The sequence below is a fragment of the Chanodichthys erythropterus genome, chromosome 11 (assembly GCF_024489055.1).
Source record: "Chanodichthys erythropterus isolate Z2021 chromosome 11, ASM2448905v1, whole genome shotgun sequence".
In the NCBI taxonomy this organism is placed as follows: Eukaryota; Metazoa; Chordata; class Actinopteri; order Cypriniformes; family Xenocyprididae; genus Chanodichthys; species Chanodichthys erythropterus.
The window spans coordinates 41,415,819-41,440,367 of NC_090231.1; the positions used below are offsets into that span (position 1 = coordinate 41,415,819).

General features: G+C 38.2%; 1 protein-coding gene across 1 annotated transcript; it reads right to left on the reverse strand.

Annotated features, from left to right (window-relative positions):
* mfap3l (microfibril associated protein 3 like) lies at positions 1–24,478 on the reverse strand. The gene is made up of 3 exons (XM_067399860.1): positions 24,255–24,478; positions 22,978–23,400; positions 1–4,024 (listed from the first exon to the last, which is right to left on the reverse strand). The coding sequence occupies exons 2-3, from the start codon at positions 23,255–23,257 to the stop codon at positions 3,129–3,131; spliced, it is 1,176 nt and encodes a 391-aa protein (XP_067255961.1). The 5' UTR covers positions 23,258–23,400; positions 24,255–24,478; the 3' UTR covers positions 1–3,128.
* Between the last annotated feature and the right edge of the window lie 71 nt (positions 24,479–24,549).

Below are 24,549 nucleotides of genomic sequence, written 5' to 3' on the forward strand. Positions count from 1 at the left end.
AGCAGCATTTTAAACAATGATCATGTGCTTTTAGCGCCAACACCCGACCAATATAATGACATGAATTCATTAAACCTTCTTTCTCGTTTATTTGACTCTTTTAAATTTTAACGACTTTCTCGTGACACTTCCCTCTAAACAGGTAGGTGATGGCTAGGCTACTCGTCATGTCAAGGTAATGTCATCATTTAATTGGACTAATTTGGACAGTCATGCTAAAAGTTTATAATTTTAATAAGGGGAGTTTAAAGCTTTATGTCTGGGGGGGAAATAAAGTGTGTCATACCATACAACTACACTCGTGTTATTCAATCTTGTTGAAGAGTCGGAGTCAACTCCGAAAACCTGGGGGAAAAAACACCCCCACCAGTCAAAGAGTTTCTCCGCATGTAGCTTTCCTTTACCAGCAAACGCTTAAAGGATCACTTTCAAATGAAAATTACCACAAGCTTTACTTGTTTGGTAATGCTCACTGCCATTATACAGCTTGGATGCGTCAGGATATTTATTAATATATCTCTGATTGTGTTCATCAGAAAGAAGAAAATCATATACACCTAGGATGGCTTGAGGGTGAGTAAAGCTAGGGGTAATTTTGGGCATTTTGAGGTTTATGTTTACATACAATTAACATATAACATTAAATTGCACATTTTGAGTGATTAATATTACTGTTCTATACTAATGAGTAAAAAGTTGCACAATTATTATTATACTCTTACAAATGGTATTTTTCAGTGAATCTATGCTATATGACTGCAGCCCTGCACTATTACACTATTACTGTAATTGAATGAAGTCTAATTTAAAAAATATATATATATATATATATATGTTTGAGGAGTATAGACCTAAATTAATGAAAGGTCAAGTGAATTAGTAATTTTTCATTTTGCATTAACTATAGCTACCTTAAAACCAGACACTGAAGGACATCTTCATACACAAATCCATAAGCACTTACCAACACATTAACAAGATCGAGGGCAGGTTCAATAATGCATCAGTTACATTCAGCTCAATTTTTACTTATGTAATTCAAATATCTATGTAGTGTTGTTTTCATGCATTTTAACACTTGCATACCTAACACAATCTACTGCAGCATTTTTACCATTTAACTGAAAACCTTTTATTTGATCACTAAAACACAATCTACTTAAGTCAATATCATTCAAAACCTTGAGGGGAAAAGTCATTACAAGAAGAAAAACATAACACCCCCCCAAAAAAAACATGTATTTGTGAGGCAAGGATCGTTGAGGCTTTTCAGACAAAATAAAATGATCTGCAAGGCACCAACTAGATCAACAAGCGCAAGTATGAAGAAAGAAATTTTGATGATACAAAAGCTTATAAAAAAGTTTCCCTCCTTACCTGAATGAAGGCAAACACACGGAAAATCATTGGTACACAGCAGCTTTATTTCACTACTTAAACAGCGTTTTAAAGAGTATCATGGCCATCGTTTCCTCTGACAAACCTGACCAGGAACATTCTTAGTGACTAGAGCTTAACCTGTTTATCAAGCAATTATCAGTCCAGTGGACCACAACTGCAGGTTACTCTGGCTTTAGAGGTCAAAAAAGCAAAGATGATCAACACTGAAGAAATCACACATTTGCACTGAAACTAAGAGGTAAGCCTTTTTAAAGAAGCAAAACTGTGGGTCTAGGATATTAAAAGAGATTAAACATTATCAAGAGCTCTTTGTTGGATCCACAAAGACAGTTTTTAAAAATAAAACACACTTGCAACAGTTTACTCTTAGAAAGAAAGAAAAAGAAACCAAGCTGTGCATTTGAAACAAATACTTACTGTAGTACTACTAATAAAGTAATAATACTATCTTTAATTACAGTAACAGTATAAGGACTCCAGTGGAAACTCAACTGAATAAAATGCCTCAAAATCCCAAAACTGAAATTTCTACAGTGTTATTCAAGGTGTCAATGCCATTTACCTGGCCAACATGACACAAAAGATAAATAACACATAGCTAACAAGTTTACACAAATTAAGGTTTTGTCTCTCCAAGTCCAGCAATGAAAAAAAGATCCACATGCATTCTTCATGCATTATAAGAGGGAGCGACATCTTAAAAATTACTATCCATCTCTATTGAAAATTTTTTGATTTATATTAAATGAAAAATGCACTACAGCCTCAAACTGTATAGTATGAGTTTTTCTTTCAGCCAAGTGTATTAATCAGTCATCCGTTCTCATTCATTCATGAAATGGATAATCTGCAACTACATCCAACAGGAAAACTACTTTCTGTCTGCCAAATAAAGACTTAAGATGTGAGCTTTATATGAGGATATCCCTCAACAGCCCTAGTTTCTGTTAACTAAAGAAAAAAAATCATGGGCAAAACTGGATTTCCTAAATAAATAGAGAACTTTGCCTCAAAATACATTCAGCATGAGAATTCATTGTCATTGGGAAGAATAACTTAGGTCAGTCTCATAAAAAAATGACAAGGTTATATTTTACCCCAAAATCAAGTTTTTTTTCCCCCAATAAAGGAGAATTACATTTTTAGGAATATTACTAATGTTTGGGGATTGTGAATCATTTAAGCAAATTTTGCCCCTAAATTATCTTTGCTGTAATGCAAATAATAATAATAATAATAAAAATACAGTAATACAAATACAACTTCAATTTTTATAATTATTGCAATACAGCAATGACAATAATTCTGTTCAGACACATTTTTTTTTCAAACTGAAATGAGCATCATATTCAGTTTTTACAAATTCAAGCATGATGTATAATTGAATGAATATTGAATATATTTTAAATGCACAGTAATGAGAACAACATTTATTGCATTACAATAGCTTCTAAAAATGGTAGGTTTAAATTGTGTAACTGAAATGAAAGTCACAATGCTATGCAAAAGCTCTGAAAAACTTTTCTTTCTGCAAAATTCAATTTCTCTTTTTTGATTGATTTTACGGTGAAATACGACCCTGACATTTTTTGAGTTGAGAGATTCACACAAACACAAATGCAGCTGTTTATCATTTCAAAGACAACTAATTGAAAGCAAAATAAAATCTTGACCTTTTCTTTCCCCAAGAAAATGCATAGCGAGGTCATTATCCTTCGTTTAGGATATTACACATGGCTTTCATAAATTACTTGGGTATTCTGCGTAACACCAGCCTCTTGTACAGACTCCTCCTTAATTTCCTTTTCATCAGACTCCACCTCCAACGGCAGCTGAGCCAATGGGTGTGGAGAGGAGACTACTTCAGATAGAGGCGGAGCTTCCATGTTACAGCATCCTGCTGCAGCTAATGGCGGATGAATTGAAACCTGAATGGCCATGTGTTGAGGCTGCTCGTGAAGCGACGCGTCATCTGAGTCCGCGGCAGGAGACTCACTGCGTTCCCTCTCCCTCGCCCTCTCTCTCTCGCGCAAGATTGTGAAAACGTCGCTGGAAGTGCCGGCAGCCACACCGCTGGGGCCTTCGTGACCCTCAGGTGCTTGCCGGACAAAAGTGTGTCTCATTTCCTCCACGCCGACGACCTCTAGAATCTCCTCCATGAAGGTGCGGCAGTTCATGATCAGTGGCGGGAGCGGTATGCTACGTGCCAACTCCTCTATGTAGCGCGCAAACTCCATGGTCTTGAATTGTGTGACCTTGGCCAGCTCCAGCGTTTTTGCTGAGGTAATGATAGGAATACGCTTTGCAATCTCAAAGGCCTTTTGAAGCTTTTCTGCACCTTCTGTGCGGAAAAACTCATTGATGGCCTTCTCGGTTTTCTTCAGATGGCTGCTCATCATGCAGAGGCGAGTGATGTTCAGAATCATTATGATGGTGAACGTCACCAGACACACCACCATATAGTACACACCCATATCTCCATTGGTGAAGACCACGCGCAGTGTGACTGTGCAGTTGGCCTTGCCGTGCGCATTGGAGGCCACGCAAGTGTATTTGCCACGGTCTGCAAATGTGATGCTGGTGATGTTGAGGATGCCATTGTCCAGAATCCACCATTTACCATCTGAGAGAGAAAAAGAGAGAGAAAAATCACATACTGGAGATGCAAGGTTTAATCTGTTTATTAAAAGCAGATCTTGAACTTGAGTGGAATCTAAAAACATGCTTGAATCCAGTGTGTTTATATGTACAACAATATTATGTTAATAAAAACAGAAATCAAAAAAAAAAAAAAAAAAAAATTGTAGAGCCGAAAGTGATGTCTGGTGGGAATATTCATTACAAGTTTGATTAAACCATAAATATGTGAGTAAAATATTTTATATTCTTTTAAATATGAGGGAAGAACACAACACATTAATATGACAAAATTATTTGGCAAAAAAAAAAAAAACTAACAGGTTTTGTTTTACTTTACTATTAAAAAAATGCATAGAAAAACAAACATTCTTATTTTTGACAGCGTTCGTATTTTCCTATGACAGCCTGGATTTAAATTACATTCGCAAAATTTGGCATGTTTCATTTCGTTATCAGACTCTATAAACACAACTACACTGCGTTCCAGATTATTATGCAAGAGACAAATCAGTAAGATTTCTGTACAATAAACATTCAGATTTTAGTTTTTCTAAGAAAATGTTTGTTTGTTTATTTATCCATGTCTTTTTAAATAACTGGTATCAATCTTAGACAAAATAATTTGCCAGATCTATGGAAACCCTACTTAGAGGTTGTTCCACATTATTAAGCAAGTCACAGTTCTCATGCAATATGGGGATGAAGAAAGATCTTTCTGAAGATGAAAAGCATGAAATGGTGCAATGTTGTGCAAAAGGCATGAAAACAACTAATATTGTGTGAAACTGAATGGAGATTATCGAATTATCATAAGATTTGTGAGTGATTTAGAGCACAGCAGAACTCGGTCAGATAAAGACTTGAGGAAAGTTCCTGTCAAAAAAATGTATTGTATGAAAAGGGCAGCTATAAAAAAGCCAGTGTTGAGCAGCAAAAAGGTATTTGAAGTTCCTGGTGTCTCTGGAGTCTCAAGAAGCTCTCCATGCAGGCTGGCAGTTGTGCATAAAGATGCATTTTAGACACCACTAACCAAACCTCACAAAGAGAAACATTTACAGTGGGTGTAGAAATAAATGAAGACTCATTTTTAAATAGCTTTATTCACTGACTAATGCCGTACTACAATGGATGGTCTAAATGGATGGATTTCTGGATGGTTGGTGAATGGCCACCACGTTCCATCAAGACTGCGACGTCAGCAAGGAGCTGGTGGGTGATGATTTGGGCTGGAATACTGGGAAGTGAGATGGAGGGTATTAAAATGACTTTTGCAAGATATGTGGAGTTCATAACTGGCCATTTCCAGCTATGGTATAAAAAGGAGGATAGTGCATAGTACTATGCACTATCCCATGCTGCAAAAAAACACCACAGCAATAAAACTGTGAGTATTTCTGAGTATTTGTGTATTTCTACACCCACTGTAAATGTTTCTCTTTGTGAGGTTTGGTTAGTGGTGTCTTTACGCACAACTGCCAGCCTGCATGGTGAGCTTCTCAAGACTCCAGAGACACCAGAAGCTTCAAATACCTGTTTGCTGCTCAACACTGGCTTTTTTATAGCTGCCCTTTTAATACAATACATTTTTTTCACAGGAACTTTCCTCAATAAGTCTTTATCTGACCGAGTTCTGCTGTGCTCTAAATCACTCACAAATCTTATAATTCGATAATCTCCATTCAGTTTCACACAATATTAGTTGTTTTCATGCCTTTTGCACAACATTGGACCATTTCAGGCTTTTCATCTTCAGAAAGATCTTTCTTCCTCCCCATATTGCATGAGAACTGTGACTTGCTTAATAATGTGGAACAACCTCTAAGTAGGGTTTCCATAGATCTGGCAAATTATTTTGTCTGAGATTGACACCAGTTATCTAAAAAGACATGGATAAATAAACAAACAAACATTTTCTTAGAAAAACTAAAATCTGAATGTTTATTGTACTTAAATCTTACTGATATGTCAATTGCATAATAATTTAGAACGCAGTGTATGCAATATGTTTACAAAGTCTTTAACACATTTTTAATAATAAAGTGTAAAGATCAGGGCTTGACATTAGATTTCTTGGTCACCAGCCACTGTGTCAAGTGGTTTTCCAAAGTTACTAGCCACTCAGCATTTTCATTGGCCACAATCAATACCATGGGGGAAAACTGTCATATAGATATTTGTATTATCTCATGATTTGGCAGCAGGTATATTTGGCTGCAGTCACTGAACGACTTCTTCAAGCAAATGATTAAGCAGCTATTTTACTTTTCCACTGTCAATCACTGGAGTGTCTGTACTAGGGATGCACCTATAGGATTTTTTGGGGCTGATACGATTTTAAAAAACAATTATTGGCCAATACCGATATTTGTCACTTCCTGTGTTTTGAAATTTTGTCATCAAAATAAATAGTATTTTGATCATGTTTTAAATCAGCAAAGTTCAAAAACACCTGCATTAAATTATACTATTAGGTTTATTGCTGCATTAAATCATTTCTTATTGACCATGGATTGGATCCATTTAACATTCAGCAAGCCATACATTGTACATAAATACAACTGAACAAAGATACATATGAAATAAACACTGCTTTTTAATAGTATTGAGGTAAAGAAATAAAGTAAAATGTAAAATAGCACTGCATATTCTTCACTGTATAAATTAAAGCTGCAGTCCGCGATTTTTCCTCTTTGTCTCCATCTCTTGTTTAAAACCTGCAATTGTAGTCATATGCGGAACAGTTATCTGTACGTGCGTTGTGCATCGGCACAGCTCGTCAGCGCGGATTAATCTAATGCTTGCTGTCAGTCACCGCACCTTTGTGGAATACTGAACTTCAGAATCACAGATTCTATGTCTTGAAAATATGACCAATATAAGAAATTTCACTGGAAAATATCATCTGAACAAGTAAGTAAGATGTCTGCCACTTTTGTTCTGACCAACTGAGGGGAAAAGCATTAGGCCTACAATAAATCACGTTGCCAATAGTGATTAAATCTAACGATCGCTTAGCTCAGATCATGCCAAATCGTGCAAATTATTATCACTGTTATATTGTTCTCAAATTGTTAATGTTTACAACATCAGCATTGCGTGACTATGTGTATCTTATCCTCTCTATTGTAGCTTATGATACTCTGAGCACTGCCTATAACTTTTATTGTGAGCACTTCTTGTCTATTTGCATCCTCATGATGACTCGCTTGTTGTATTCCTTACTTGTAACGCCTGTTTCACACATAATCCGTCTGCAGTGCGTACGCGTTGCGTATTTTTTTACGCACCCATGTTAACGGATTAGAGCGTTCACACTGCACGCGGTTGCGGTCCGTCATTGCGTTCCAGGAGCGGTGCGTCTGCAGCAGTGCAGCGATCGTTTACGTACCGAGTCTATTTTTGCTGCGCAGCACAGCAAAACATTTTTTTTGCGTGTGGGCAAAATGAACATGGATTGACCTGAAATTGTAAAAAAAAAAAATAATAAAATAAAAAAAAAATATGCACATTTAAACTACTGTACTACTTTTTACATTTAGTACATTACATAAAGATTTTTTTTTTTTTTAATGATTTAATGCCATGCCAGCAACAAGCTATATTCATGCCAAAAGGAAACATTTCAATTTCACAGTTCAGTTGTATCATTTCAAAACAATTATTTTATTTTAAAAAAATGAACAGTGTTTACTTGCATAATGCGATCAGATATGTTTTTCCCCATCGCTGGAGGGAAACTCGCATCCCAGCAGGCAGGGATGGGCAACTCCGGTCCTGGAGGGCCAGTGTTTATCTCCATCCCTGATAAAAACTCACTTGCCTATAGCTTTCTACTAATCCTGAAGACCTTGATTATCTGGTTCAGGTGTGTTTGATTAGGGTTGGAGCTAAACTCTGCTGGGCAGTGGCCCTCCAGGACTGAAGTTGCCCATCCCTGCCAGCAGTTAATGACGTGACAGGCGGACCTAAACCAACCTATTCAAAAACAAGGTGACATGGATGACACTCGTCTCATCCTTGAGGTGGAAAAACATAAAATTCTGTATGACCCGCAGAATGTATTGTAAGATTTGAATGCGAAGGAAAAGGCATGGGACCAGTTTCGTCGGCTGTTGGTGTCGACAGTAAGTTTTCAAATCTTTGTGTCATGTTTACGTGTACTAAACTACTCCAGCAACTGTCAATATATAAGCATAATGAATATAACATTACGCACTGCAAACGTGTGCTGTGTGAAAGCACAATGGCCGTTTCCTGCTTCAGCAACACATACGCACTGCATACGGACCGCACACGCACTGCAGACGGATTATGTGTGAAAAAGGCGTAAGTCCCTTTGGATAAAAGCGTCGGATAAAAGCGCCAAATGATTAAATGTAAATGTAAATATTAGCGTTACCTGTAGATTTAAATTTCTGTAGTCACTCCACAGTCCAAAGTCTTTTGCTTTTTGACTATGGCTGAATCTCCAGTTGTCACTGATGATTGTCATTTGGATCTTTCTGGGTTACAATCCGCCATCAAAATAATAAGTTTAATTATTTAAGCTGCTGTTTGAATAGGCTATAAATGATCCGCTACAAGCAGCGTCCTCACGTGATAAAACTGACTAGCCTGAACGGGACTCCTTCCTTTCTGTTTACGGAAGTGATGTAATGACACACAGAGGAACTGCTGCATGCTCAAATTTCCCACGGAAATCTGCCATGTCGCTCTTATTGTAAAACATTATTACAAGCTTACCGTTGTGAATCGAGACAAGAAAATTAGATAGTTTTGAACACTGGCTGGTTATGTACTTGCTCAAAAATTGATTTTGGATCATTTTTAACCAAAAAAAGTTGCGGACTGCAGCTTTAAATACATATTAATCCTTTATTGTAACAGAATTTATTATGATTAATCTTGTAATTTGTTTTTGTATACATTTTATTATTTTTTGTAAGTTTAAATATGTATGAGATCTGCACTATCTCCTTTACTAAGGCGGGACTCTTATTTTGACGGGTGTTCTAGTCTACGGACTGACAAGGAGAGTTCTTCAGAGATATTCTGCAGATTTAAAGTTTATTAAGGTTTATCATTCAACCTGAAGTAATGATGTAGTTAGAGGACTCTGTTAGAGTATAATTGCGGTTGTATTGAGTGTGTACGCAGGGTGGCCTACGAACTCCTTGTGAGTGCTACAAACTATTCTTCAGTAAAATTTTCTTCAATTTATTAACTCTTGACTCCAGGTCTTCATTCATCATATCTGGTCTTTGGGTCTTTAACTGTAAATTCTCCTACAAACGGATCCATTATACTGTTACACATGCGTTTTCTTTCTCAACTGTTTACATTCACTTAAAACATGACTGACTGCGTTTACGTGAATACTCGCCAAGACTGGCATTTTGACATTATTTTGTGTTTATTTGACAGTTTAAGCACAATAAGCAGTGAAAGAGAACTCAATTTAATACTGAGAGGTGGCTTTATGTTTTTAAGTTGCACTGAAACTGTAATTTTGACCTTTAACCATCTGGAGGCCATTGAAGTCCATTATAAGGAGAATAATCCTGGAATGTTTTCATCAAAAACCTTCATTTCTTTTCGACTGAAGAAAGAAAGTCATGAACATCTTGGATGACATGGGGGTGAGTAAATTATCAGGAAAATTTTATTTAAAAGTGGACTAATCCTTTGAGAACGTAGTTGTTAAACATATTCATGTTAAAATATTAAAATCTATTATTGGTGTTCAATTGTAAACCCACACTATTCGTAACCCAATTCCTCAAAATGAAAGTACAAAAAGTGGTTCCATGAATACTGTGGCCACGATTAATCGACTTTGCATAATCCACATTTACATACGGACACTGATACAGGCTCAGTTTACTTACGTTACTTTACTTTATTTATTTATAAAGGGACCATGTACAAGTTTTAACATAAATGTTTCCATTCCATGCATTGTACCGGATTTAGCTAAAAGCTAATTTTCACCCGCAGTCCCCTGGCACCCGCAGTCTTTCTGCCTTATTTGTGTAGAAACCAGATAAACTGATCTCTGATCTTTAAACTTTCCACCTGGTCCAAAGGATGCTCATACATAATGCACAAGTGTTTTAAGTGCTGAGGGAATGTATAAACTCTATATCAATATTAATAGCTCAATTTTTGGCACCAGTCTGTCAATGCATTTCTTACTGGAAGCAACCTGAGATCATTCAATCGGGCCTTGTTCAAAACAATTCAGCAATTATGCAAGCAAAGTAAAATCAATTGATCTTTGCACTCATTGACTATAGCTAATAGTAAGCAAGTAAAGTCAATAATATGAAATCTAAATGGACTGTTTACTTTTTATAATGAAAAATCCAGGTCTTATTGTGAATGAATAACATGCACAGCTGAATCAAATCAGTTCAGATGATGTAATCTAGACTTCTCAAGTTTCAACCAAACAGTTTTTAAAACTGATGGCTAACAATCCAAACAATTCCTGACGGTTAAAATGAAGTTCCACTCCACATTTTTTCTACTTCTTCACTAAAATACAATATGAAAGTAAAATGGGTTGCAGATGTCATTTAATATCACTTTAAAGATAAACACTATGCCAGATCATCCTGATTATGACAGAAATTATTTAGTCTAATCTTAAATATGAAAAGTGTCCAGTCTGCTGTGTCATTCTGTTCAAACAAGCTGTGCAAGATGAGACACATCAACAGTTTTTAGTCACACTAATTCTTCACACTGTAAAACACACCCAGTCCAACACTCTCTGTGGGTAGACTGCATTTCAGCAGGACTTTTTCACAAGTCACTTTAGTTAAAACATTGTGTGACGACGCACGGGGTGTAGTACATTAAATTGTCCAGTAGGGGTCTCTGGGTAAATGTTGTGTGTGTTTTCAGGTTGAGCGCTGTGACACAGGTGTGGAGAATTGACAGTGATTGACCATGCTGCTTCTAAGAAGTCTGAGAGTTGACAAGGGTTGGGAGATGCTGTGTTGGAACAAAAGGCTGGGAGCGTGATTGTTGCTCCTGGAAGTTGGTGATCCCGTTGGCTCTCGTCCTCTCCAGTCCAAGGCTTGATGTTGTGTAAACCTTGTTATTTTAATCCTTAAATGTAGCTATGTTTGTCTTTGTGATTAAACATTTATTATTTTGCAAATTTGACTACTTGTATGGCCTCTCCATTCATGTTGCTTCTCCTCGAGTCAAGGGGTTGTAACATATGGGGGCTCGTCTGGGATTGACCTGAGATTGACTCAGGAGTTTGTAGATATTTGGATAATTCTTTAGTTGGAATTATGATTTGGATAGTTCTTCAATTGGAATTATGGTTTGGATAATTCTTTAATTAGAATTATTATTTGGATAATTATTTAATTATAATTCTACATTTGGAAAATTTGAGTATTGGTTTCAAAATTGGATTATTAGGAAACTAAGTTTGGGGAGTGTCATGCAAAAAAGTATTTTTGTTTGGTTTGGATTAGTGGTCTTGGACTGGAGAGCGAGAGAAACCCGGCCAACAGTTGCACTGAAATTGCGCAGATGGTGCGGTTTAGACTGCATAAGCCATGTGAAACCCCGTGTTAGGCTGAAGAAGCGCTTAACGCTTTTTTGTTATTTTTGTTATGTTAGTTTGTTTTTGGTGCGTCGTACGCGGGTAGACTGGTTAGCAGTTGAGCTGCATGTGGGCGTACTGAAGACTAGGGTTGAGAATAATTAGTTGTTTAATTATTATTTAGGTGCGGGGTGGCTTTGCAAGAGTTCTGGCAGTGAAAGTGTGACCAGTTGGTTCGGGTGAGTATAACTTTATTTGTTTAAACGTTCTGTGGGTTATAGCGAAACCGACCGAAATGTATTTGTTACAGAATTTCTTGACAGCTCCTACAAATGAGAAGTTAGGAGGTCTGTCAAAGGAACAATTATTTAAAGTAGCTGAACATTTCGATTTTGAATTGGCTGTAACAAAGAGTTGTAAGAAAAAACTTATTCGGGACGCGGTAGAGGAAAAATTAAAAGAGATTGATTTTAACGGCAGAGACCCAGTCTGAAGAGGTGATACCTGAAGGTACTTCGACACCTCATGCGTTCTTAGCACCTGTTGGATTAACATTCGAGCAACAGTTAGAACTCCTTAGTATACAAAACAAAGAACGTGAATTAGATAGACAACTCGAATTACATAAATTAAAAATCCAAGAGAACAAGAATGACAATTTGAAACGCTTCGAATGCAAACTAAAATGGAAGAAGCGAAATTGGCACAGCATGCGGAACGTTTAAAATTAATCGGACAAGGAAAGTTGAGTAGTGAAAATGCTGAAATTTTAGACGATCAGGAAATTTCGGGGGCGAGTGGAAATCGGATGTCAGGTTTACTACAGATGATTAAGTTATTACCAAGATTCAATGATCGAGATCCAGATGTGTTCTTTTCTCTGTTCGAAAGCTTGGCTGAGGATAGAGGTTGGAACGGTGCAGAGCGTACCCTCCTACTACAAAGCGTTTTAGAAGGTAAAGCTCAGGAAGCCTTCATCTCACTTTCTTCAGAAAATCGAAAGAACTATAAGATAGTAAAAGAGGCGGTGTTAAAGGCATACGAGCTTGTCCCTGAAGCGTATCGGCGACGATTTAGGGGATGGAGGAAAGATGATCGTAAAACGCACGTTGAAGTAGCTAGGGAATTAACAAGTCATTTTAACAGGTGGTGTACATCACTGTGTGTTAGTACATTTTGAAGGTCTTTCGAATCTGATAGTACTAGAACAGTTTAAAAACATTATCCCCGAGCGTGTCGCAATGTTTGTAAATGAACATAAAGTGATGACCGCTGCGGAGGCTGCTGTTCTTGCGGACGAATATGTTTTAATTCATAAAACCGCTGGTGATTCGTTCTGTAAAAAGCAAAATGGTAGCGGAAATTAGGGCTGCACGATTAATCGCATGCTATTCTCACACGCATTTCGTCAGTAAAGCCGGTTCCCCGATTACCGCTAAATCACCATCACCTGCTTTCAAATGAAGCGGCATTTAATAGACAGAGCCGTAGATCACTGAAAAGCCACGCAATATCGCGTTCATATCGCAGATGAATCGCCTTCGATAATGAACGCGATATTGCGTGGCTTGTCCGTGAACTACGGCTCCGTCTATTAAAAGGCGCTCCGTTTAAAAACAGGTGATGGTGATTTAGCGGTAATCAGGGAACCGGCTTTACTGACGAGACGCGCATGACAATCTCATGCGATTAATCGTGCAGCCCTAGCGGAAATGTAGTGAAAAATTCGAACAAAACAGAGTACTATGTTAGAAAAGTCGAGCTAGATTCTGTAGGTATTGTTTGGAAAAAGGTCATTGGAAAAAGGAATGCCCTGTATAACGAAATAAGTCCAAAGCCGGGGGTCCAAAAGCTGTTGGTCTAGTGTCGTCAACTGCATTGAGTTTTAAATCAGATGGAGAGGGAATTGCGTATGGAAGTGATGATCGTGATTCTTTGCAAGCCGGTTACAAACCGTTCATAACTCTAGGGACTGTCTCTTTGGGCAAGTTGACGAAAGTACCAGTTAAGATATTAAGGGACACGAGGTCATCGGAATCGTTCTTATTGGATTCGAAACTGCCATTTTCTTCAAAATCGAATACGGGTAAAAGTGTTCTAATTCAAGGAATTGGATTGGAGACATTTTCGGCTCCACTGCACCGCATTCAGTTAGATTCTGAAGTGGTGAAAGGAGAGGTCGAAATTGCATTGAGGTCATGGTTACCTATCGACGGTGTGGATTTGATTTTGGGAAACAATTTGGCCGGGAGTAAAGTATGGGGTACGGAGGTGTTTCCCGTGGTTAATGTCACGCCGGTCTGCGAGATCGAATCAGATAAATGTGTTCAAGAACTGCCTGACGTTTTTAGTTCTTGCGCTGTAACCCGAGCGATGAGGAAGGGAAAAGGTAGGGAGGAGGATGAAGACCAAGAGGAAGTTCATGTTGATCTTTCCAAGAATTTGTCATTGCTTTCTCTGTCGATCTCTCTGCAGGATTTGATTATAAAGCAAAAAAATGACCTGCAATTAAAACCCTTGTTTGAATCTGTTAAAACGGTATCTGAGATTCAAAGTTTAGCTAGTGGATATTTCATACAGAACAGATTATTACTTCGTAAATGGACGCCGTGTGAGAAAATTCTGGGCGATCCACTGTTCCAAATAGTGATACCGGAGGGATTGCGGGAGGTAGTTTTGAAAGCTGCACACGGTGACATAGCTGGTCACTTTGGAGTGAAGAAAACGCATCACACTGTGATAGGTTATTTCTTTTGGCCTTGATTAAAGCGAGATGTGGCTGCTTTTATTAAAACTTGCCATATCTGTCAATTGGTGGGAAGCCAAATGAAGTGATAGCTCCTTCTCCGTTGTATCCTATTCCGGTGGTGAAAAATCCTTTTGAGCATCTCACGATTGATTGTGTAGGGCCATTACCTCCTTCTAAGACTGGTTCAATCTACATATTGACTGTGATGTGCCAAACTACTCTATATCCTGCTGCGTATCCATTGCGAAATATTACTACGAAGTCTGTTGTGAAGGCTTTGACACAATTCATTTCCATATTTGGAATTCCTCGTGTTATTGACAGGGGAACAAACTTTACGTCTCGCATGTTTGCACAGATACTGAAACAGTTGCGTGTAGATCATCAGAAAAGTAGTGCTCCTCATCCGGAGAGTCAGGGGGCCCTCGAGCGCTTTCATCAAACGCTGAAGCAATTGCTGAGAACATATTGTACTGAATTGATGAAAGACTGGGAGGAGGGACTTCCGTGGTTGCTGCTCGCTGCTCGTGAGGTAATTCAGGAAAGTCTGGGGTTCAGTCTGTGGAATTACAAATTTAAGAATCTGTTTAAAATCTGCAGATCCTACATCCTGACCATTTGGCAGGACAGGCTCAAGATACAGCAGTGCTTTTGTCTCTATGATAATGTAAAGGTATAGGTGATACTGCCAGACTGATTGGATTAGCACCTATGCATTTGAATGACACAGTTATGCTGATTAGATCATGGCTGGGAAATGTAGGCAATGATCTGATTCCTGTACTGCATTTGCATCCTTAGAGTAGAGGTGTGGACAATCTAAACAATGTATCCCTCCCCCTTGAATGTATATGAACTACCAAGTCACTGCTTTAGTTTAGACTTTGGATGACCGCAGCGACGCACAGCTTGTTTCTCAATAAAGAGTAACTTCTGCTTCAAGAGATCCCAAAGTCTCCTGGTCTATGCTTCTGAGATTTCCAATAGTTTTGGTGCCATGACCCGGATAGAGCTTCTCATCTCAATCCAGATTGAAACTTCAAGCACAACAAAGATCTGATCCAAAAGAAGATCCAGGCTGAATTTTCCTGTGCACCCAAGGATTGGTGAGTGATATCTATCCAAAAGAACCATTAAGACCAGTACAAATGTGTTATCCTCTGCGCCGTCAGAGAAGAGTTAACAGACAGCTGTAGGGTTTGGTTAACTAAGTTATCCTCTAAAAATTCTTTTAGAGATGAAGTTTATCTTCTGTTTAGGCAGGGAAGTTTAGCATCACATGCTAATAATTAGGTATCCTCTGTTCAGGCAAGGAAGAATTAGTGTAAAGTGCTAATAATTTGTGTTGTCCTCTGTTTTATCAGGGAAAGTGGTGTGTTAACAGAATAGCCATCCTCTACTTTGCTAGAGAAGAAGGTTCATCCTCTGTTAATTCAGGGAAGGTTACAGTTGTTACAGTGTGTTAGCAGGTTGGTTCTACTCTGCTCACCAGAGAAGGTTGAATACATTACGATGTGTATTAACTAGGTTAACCTCTGCTCTGTCAGGAAAGTGTTGAAGTGTATTGTTGTACCAGAAAGACATTACACAATGTTGAGAAAGAACGCTAGACTTATTCCGACAACTGAGAAAGGTGGACTAGCTACTCCTTTATGGACAGATAGTGAGTTCAAATCAGTGTTAGGAAAGCACATGGACTGTCAGTCAGTCAGATTGGATTTGACAAAGAAATTTGGGATTCATCCAGAAAAAGTTTGGTCCATTGAAGAATGCAAAAAGGTACTTGGTGCTTGTATTCAGAAGAAAAATATGAAGGGCATTATCTGCTGTCACAGAGAATTTACTCTATCCATTGCACAAGAACAAATCCAACATATTGCTAAGTTAGAAGAGCAGAACAAACAGTTGCACACTAGAGTGCCTCGTCTCACTCAGAAGTTGGGCCTTAACAAAGCCTCAACCAAATGTGACTCAAAAGACCAACAGTCAGATGAAAGCTATCCTGACTTACAGTCTTTCTGTAGACTAGAGGGCAATGGCAATACTGGATTCATGGATAAAGATGTAAAAGCAGTTGAAGGGTGTGGAGTGACACAAAAGGCTCAGAGTAGGGCAAAAGGGGTTGACACAGTTCCATCTGTAACTCCCATACTGCAGTTACAAGCAGTCAGTACCGCTATAGGTCCTGAAGACATAGAAAGAATTGCTGAGAATTTGCCATCAGTGCATAGAAATTTTTCTGAGTTTAGGATAGAGTTGTCCAGAAAAATGAACCTCTATGATATGTCCCTAGCTGAAGTCACACAGCTAATGTCACAAATCCTGAAAGAGTCAGAATTCAATGATTTTGAAAGTGCTGTAAATAATTCTGAGTTTCAACATTCCAGCAAAGGCGAATTGAGAGAAGGAGTTCTGAGAGTGTTACAGAACCTTGTTGGACCAAAGGTGGACTGGTCAAAGATCACTTGTTGTGTACAGAAGGATGATTTTGTCAGTCAGCGGCAGCATACAGTGGAATAGTTGACACTCCAGAGAAGGTGTTAGAGGATAATGGACCACTGGTCCGCATGTGGTTTGATGGGCTTTCATCAGAATACAGAAATGCATTGTCTTTCTTAGACCTCACATGGTCCAATGGAACCCTGCAAAACAACTTGGATAGGTTAGCTATTTGGGAAAGAGACTCAGATGTCAAGACAAGAGTAAAGATTGCAGCAGTATCCTTTAAGGTCAACACAGAGAATCGACAGAAACGTAAATGTCCTAAGAGAGAAGGCAGATGTCATTACTGTGGTAAACCTGGACATTGGATGAAAGAGTGTAGGAAAAACAAAAAGACATTAAAAGAAATTAACAGCTTTACTCAGCTCCTACTCGGTCTACTTGCTACATTGAAACTGCCCCTCCCCTCTTCTCCAAACTCTTGGAGCAGCAGCTTGCTGACATGCTAACCATTTGGGCTGTGAGTGCTTAATTTCCCCAGTCATTTACAAGAAAGCTTAAAGACTCATTCTGAACAAAAGAAAGTTGACTATCACTTCCACCATTTGGGGACACAGGTGAAGTACACTCACAGCCTTAAATGTTATGCTACAGCAAACACCATTCACGTCCATCCTCTATGGGTTATGATGTCTACTATGACTGATGTTTCAATGGAAGATGGAGATGTAGCACAGTAAAGTTTGCAAATTAACTACAGGGAGAGAATAGGACACACAGACCAGTGAGGAGCCCAGGGAAGAACCGAAGTGCATAAGGCATCGGGGGCTAAACCCTGTGGTGAAGACTTCCTCATAGGTTTCCCCCTCTCTGTTTATCCCCACCTTACTGGTCTATAGGTGTCAAATTGATTAAGGCTAGGTTAAGAAAAAGAAGAACAAAACCACTATACGATCACTAGAAGTTTATGATGATCAGAGTTAGACAGAAAAACTATAGGATCATCAGAGGTGTAACGTACTAAAGTCTATGCATGAATACTGCTGGTCTGCTTTTTCTTTGTTTTCTTGTGTGCAGGTATGTGTATATGCCATGACGTCTCAAGCAACAGTTGGTGTAAAGCATCACCTCAGATAACCATGAACAACCTTCATGATGACAGAGTCATCTGAGCAACTCGACACAACTTTGCACAACGACAAAGAATCATCTTGGGACAAACATGGAAATGGACTCTACCGAGAACAGACTCCACAGATATTCAGGCGCCATGGACTTTTAGGACTTCCACGCTTATGCTACATTGTTTTTCTGTGTCATCATGTAGTTAATACAACATGTTACCACCCTGCGTTGTATATGTGTCAACAGTATACTCAAGTTAAAGAACAACACTTATGTAAATGTTGGACACGACACAGAATAAGATGTATGTGCCTGTAACTGTTACAAGTTGCATGACTGGAAGATGGAACTTATGTTAACAAACATATGTTACAGAAGGGATTTAAGAAGTTTAAATTTGTATTATGTGAGATTTATTAGAACTCTCAAAGGGGGAACTGTGGAATTACAAATTTAAGAATCTGTTTAAAATCTGCAGATCCTACATCCTGACCATTTGGCAGGACAGGCTCAAGATACAGCAGTGCTTTTGTCTCTATGATAATGTAAAGGTATAGGTGATACTGCCAGACTGATTGGATTAGCACCTATGCATTTGAATGACACAGTTATGCTGATTAGATCATGGCTGGGAAATGTAGGCAATGATCTGATTCCTGTACTGCATTTGCATCCTTTGTTTAGATTGTCCACACCTCTACTCTATGTATCCCTCCCCCTTGAATGTATATGAACTACCAAGTCACTGCTTTAGTTTAGATTTTGGATGACCACAGCGACGCACAGCGTGTTTCTCAATAAAGAGTAACTTCTGCTTCAAGAGTTCCCAAAGTCTCCTAGTCTATGCTTCTGAGATTTCCAACAAGTCCTAATGAATTAGTCTTTGGGCATAAGATCAGGGGACCGCTTGCGCTTTTGCGTGATGATTTGTTAGAAGCTGAACCACCTGTAAATCTTTTGGATTATGTAAATGGTTTCCGATATAGGATGCTTTGGCTCGTGACAATCTAGGGAGGGCACAATCGAAAATGAAAACCTGGTTTGATCACAAGGCCGAAAGAAGGGAATTCCATCCAGGAGATCAGGTCTTGGTGTTACTTCCAATGACTGGTTCTTCTTTTTCAGCAAGATTTTCAGGACCTTATACTGTGCTCGAGAAACTGTCAGAGCAAAATTATATGATTTCCACTCCTGATAGAAGGAAGAAGGCTCAGCTGTGCCATGTAAATTTGTTGAAGCCTTATTTGGTTCGTGCTACCGGACCAAATGTCGCTGACGGAGGTGCTGAAATTAAATCCGTTGCGACTGCTGTAGGGGGTGAAAGTGGTTCTTTGGTAGATGGAGTTGAGAAGGATATTTTTGATGAGAATTTAATTCAACCTAGACTCGGGAATTCTGAGCAGTTAAACAAATTGGAGAGTATGTTTGGGCATTTATCTCCAGTTAAGGGTGAGGAATTAAGACAGCTGATTACAAGTTTTCGAGTGCTTTTTTCGGATATTCCTTCCTGCACTGATATGATTCAACATGATATTGATGTCGGTGATTCAAAACCTATTCGACAACGATTTTATCGAGTGTCTCCCGAAAAACATCTTTTGGAATTAGAGGTCAAGTATCTCTTGGAAAATGGACTGGCAGAACGATCTAGTTCCAGTTGGGCTTCCCCTTGTCTTTTAGTTACGAAACCAGATGGTACATTTAGGTTTTGCACTGATTATAGACGATTAAATGCGGTGACGAAATCCGATTCTTTCCCGCTTCCCCGAATTGAAGATTGCATTGATTCGGTGGGGTCAGCGAAGTTCGTTACAAAGATTGACCTACTTAAGGGATATTATCAAGTGCCCCTAACTACTCGTGCTCAAGAAGTATGTGCTTTCACTACGTCATCGGGATTATATACTTATAAACGCATGAGTTTCGGCCTTCGAAACTCTCCCGCTACATTTCAGCGGTTGATGAATTCGGTAATCTCTGGGCTGGATTATGCCCGTGCAAAGTATTCCTTTTTTTTAGCACGCTATGCCTGCCTCAGACACCATCAGTAATCCTCCAAACGTCACTCATCTGTCTATTACACTACAGCTGGGAATTACTGACTCACGTTTTATATCACCAGATGAAAAGATCAAATCGTTGCATAACAGATTAATCTCTAATCTCAAGAGTGGATGTAATAAATCATGGAAAATATCCACTGTGGTCATTCCCAAAACAAATAAAATCCATCTAAAAATCAGCACAAAACCCTAAAACACATTAAAGGCATTTGCAATTTAAATAAAACCACATGGAAATCTAGATGTTGATTACCCTGGTTTCATTTTGAATATGTATGCAAAGTTTGGGATCAGTAAAATGCTTTTTAAGGTACAGTTACCTCAAATGAATATTGTCATTTATTACTCATCCTCATGTCGTTCCACACCCGCAAGACCTTCATCTTCAGAACACAAATTAAGACACTTTTGGTGAAATCCTGACTCCTCCATTGAGAGCAACGCAATTACAACTTTCAGGGCCCATAAAGGTAGTAAAGACATCATTAAAATAGTCCACGTGGCTACAGTGGTTCAACCTTAATGTTATGAAGCGACAAGAATACTTTTTGTGTGCAAAAACAAACCAAAATGACTTTATTCAACAATTTCTTCTCTTCCATGCCAGTCTCCTTCGCTGCTGATGTTGTAAAACCCAGTGCAGCACTTCCGTGTTCTGTGTCCGAACGCTGACTCAGTATTGGCCAATGCTGATCACGTGAGCACCACGATACATGCATGTGATGCTGAAGCATGAGCCGGCCAATAATGAGCCGGCATTCTGATGTAAACATGGAAGCCCTGCACTGTTTATACAACGTCAACAGCGTAGGAGACAAAAAGTATTCTTGGCGCTTCATAACATTAAGGTTGAACCACTGTAGTCACATGGACTATTTTAATGATGTCTTTATTACCTTTCTCGGCCTTGAATGTGGTAATAACGTTGCAGTCTATGGGGGGTGGGGTCAAAAAGCTCTCAAATTTCATTAAAAATATCTTAATTTGTGTTCCAAAGATGAATGAAGGTCTTACAAGTTTGGAACAACATGAGGGTGAGTAATTAATGACAGATTTTTTTTTATTTTTGGGTGAACTAACCCTCAAAGAAATATATACTTATTTATATGCGGTAAATGAATCAAATATGACTGAAAAGATATTTATCATGTTACAAAAGCTTTACATTACAAATAAATGCTGTTCTTTAGAACTTTCTACTCATCAGAGAACCCTGAAAGAATACTGTATCACAGTTTCCACAAAAATATGAAGCAGCACGGCTGTTTTCAACATTGATAATAATCAGAAATGTTTCTTGAGCAACAAATCATCATATTGGAATGATTTCTGAAGGATCAAGTGACACTGAAGACTAGGGTTGGGAACCGAAACCGGTTCTCATCCGGAATCGGTAGAATTTTTTTAAAAGAACTGGAACCGTGCAAGATTTCTAAGTTTCGGTTCTGAAAACGGTTCTGGTGTGATGGGTGGTCGAAGTGCGGGGAGCGTATCCTTTCATAGAGACGTCTCACATCATGAATATTATAGCAATGAATGCACTGAAAAGCCCTGGCACGGCGCTACTCATATACGCAAGATTTAAATAGAGAGAGAAAGAGACGTGCCCAAACCTGCACTAATAATCTTTAAAAGATCGCGCTCTCGGTTTCATCACCCACATGATCGCCCCTGTATATTAAACCTTTGACAAAAGTAAAATCGCGACATTCAAACCTGCGTTCGCGCTGCCGTTGATCTGAAGAGAGTTGTAATAAACAGCTTCACAAATAGTCTTTTCAAAAGCACAGTATCATTATTTTTGTGTGACAAATAGGCCTATTCCAATTATAACAGTAGTATACAAAAGTTTATTATTCAGATAGAAACGCTGATGTTTATTGTATAATAAATTACCTTCTGTTCTGAAGGTGACGACTGTATCGATTGCATTGTTACGCCACTAGGTGGCAACAAATTTACTGTTAAAATGTGTCTATCAATGAATCATTCTGTCAGAAACAAGTCTTTATGAATCTAACTTACAAAAATATTCTGTTTCACCTGTCTGAATCTTACATGTTTGTTCAAGCATCTTATCTAATTTGTGGTAACACTTTATAAGGTTCATTTATGAACTAACCATCAGTAATACCTTTGTTACTGTTTTTTTTTTTTTTATCTTTGTTAATGTTAATAAAAATACAGCCGTTCAGAGTTTGTTCATGTTACTTCACAGTGCATTAACTAATGTTAACAAATACAACTCTTGATTTTAATAATGTATATGTTGAAATTAACATTAACAAAGATTATAAATGCTGTAGAAATGCAGTTCATTATTAGTTCATGTTAATGTAGTTAACTAATGTAAACTAATGAACCTTATTGTAAAGTGTTAGCGAATTTGTTGAGATTAACAGTTTGTTAAATTAATTTTACACAAAAAGGACTGTTTGAGTCGAGTATTGTGCATTTTTCCCTTACTACTATTTTTTAATAGTAGTTTAATTATTTTAATGGAACCGGAACCGGAATCGTTAGGCAGAACCGGAATCGGAACCGGAAAACCCTACTGAAGACTGGAGTAATGATGCTGAAAATTCAGCTTTGGTCACAGGAATAAGATTTAAAATGTATTCAAACAGATTAAAATTATTTTAATCTGTAATATTATTACTGTTTTACTGTATTCAAATAAATGCCACCTTGGTAAGCATTAGAAAAATTGTGTAAACCCTTGAAAAAAGATTTTTGCTGTACATAATCATAAACAGAAGGTCTTTATACTTGGGTAGAGCAATTGCAAAACTTCGACACTGATTGCCAGTTGGGTGAATCTTAATGGAAGTAAATTCTATAACATGCGCATATAGTGCAGGTATAGTAGATCGGATTTATATACATTTAAGATACATTTAAGACATCAAAATGAATGAAGTGACCAAGTGTAGGCCTAATGATATAAGACAATGCATTGGTGTCTGAAAGTGTTTTTACAGTAAACGTACCACTTGTCTTTGTGTCAAGCAGGTGTCCGTGTGAGTTGAACCACTGGATATTTGGAAAAGGGTCGCCAGTGATATTACAGTCAATTAAAGCACAGTTCCCCTCCCGAGCGATGATCTGGTTTATTTTGGTGAGCACCACGGGAACCGAGCCGTCACCATCTGCCTCCGTTACATTCTCTCTTACATCTCCATCCACCGTAGTGATGTTCAAAGGCCCTGCCGCACAGAAACTAATCATGGACACTAAATAAATGATCACGTATCCGTTCACCCTGTTCATTTTCTCTGGCTTTCAGTAACAACTGCTGAGATGAGATGTCATTCTCCACCGGTGCTCATGTTACAGTCACTGGTTATCTGCAAGCCGGCCATCATGGAGAACACAAACAAACGGTGTACATGAACTTTCCTGCAGATGCATCACTGGAGAGACAAAATAAAGAGGAAAAATAAATGAGAAAATGTATTTGATTGGTCAGAAGGGCTTTTGACTTAACACAAATGCTGTGACTCCTCCTCCTCCTCATGTGATCTTATCAAACAAGAATAACAAGACGTGCAAAAACAAGAAATGACTCATATTTGTGAGGCGGAAATCATCATATCATGGTTTAAAGTCAAACAAAGCCATTCAATTTTAACGTTAAGCTCTATATGACGTTTATTGTACATTCAAAACATTTGCATCCTCATTATTAATTTCTGGAGAAAACTAAGTGAAATTAACTTATTTATAAAAAATGGACACAAATTTGTTGTAATATGACTTATATTAAAAAATATCTTGACCTGCATGTGCTATTAGCTGGATGTCATTTTAAAAGCTTCTACGAGCAACAAATCGATACATTTACAAAACATTCAAATACAAACCGACTAGGTCAAAATTTGCGTTTTCTGGTAATGATATTCACAGGTTTTGATGTCTAAATCATATGTGACACGTTAAAATGTGTTGAAATCTGCTCAAGCTAACAGCGGCTAACTAGTCATGGCGAGTCACCATCCGCTAAGGAAGACAGAAAAATACAGATTTTTTCCCCACACACATTCATAAGCTTTGACCCTCACAATTCAACACGAAGATAAAACAAAACACCTAAAGTTACCGTTGACGTAACTTATATATCAAGTGAATGTAAAAACACGGTCGCAGTACATATGGCTGAATATGCCGCTAGCCTAATAGCCGAAAACAGCTGCGTTTCCTTTTGTTAAATTTCGCTAAACGCTTACAAATACGGTGAAATTTGCTCGATTAACAGCGTAACACTTACACCATGTTGTTCCCCCGCTGTTATCTGTCGATGTTCGTCCTGAAATGTGAATTGTCGATGCTCATTTGAGGTTCTTGTTTTCTGGGTTTGGTTTCAGTTGTGACTTGACTGCGAGTTGTAACCCAATAATCGCTTGAGAAATTCACTGACCCCAAAATAATGCACTGTGAAATATGACAGAGTAAATGCGTTATGTTTGGTCTTTAACCCCTCCTATCTTCTGTGCCTATCTGCTTTTCTATTCCTCCCCCATAATTTTTTTTTTTTTTTTTTGACTCAACTGACCCAGTTTTTC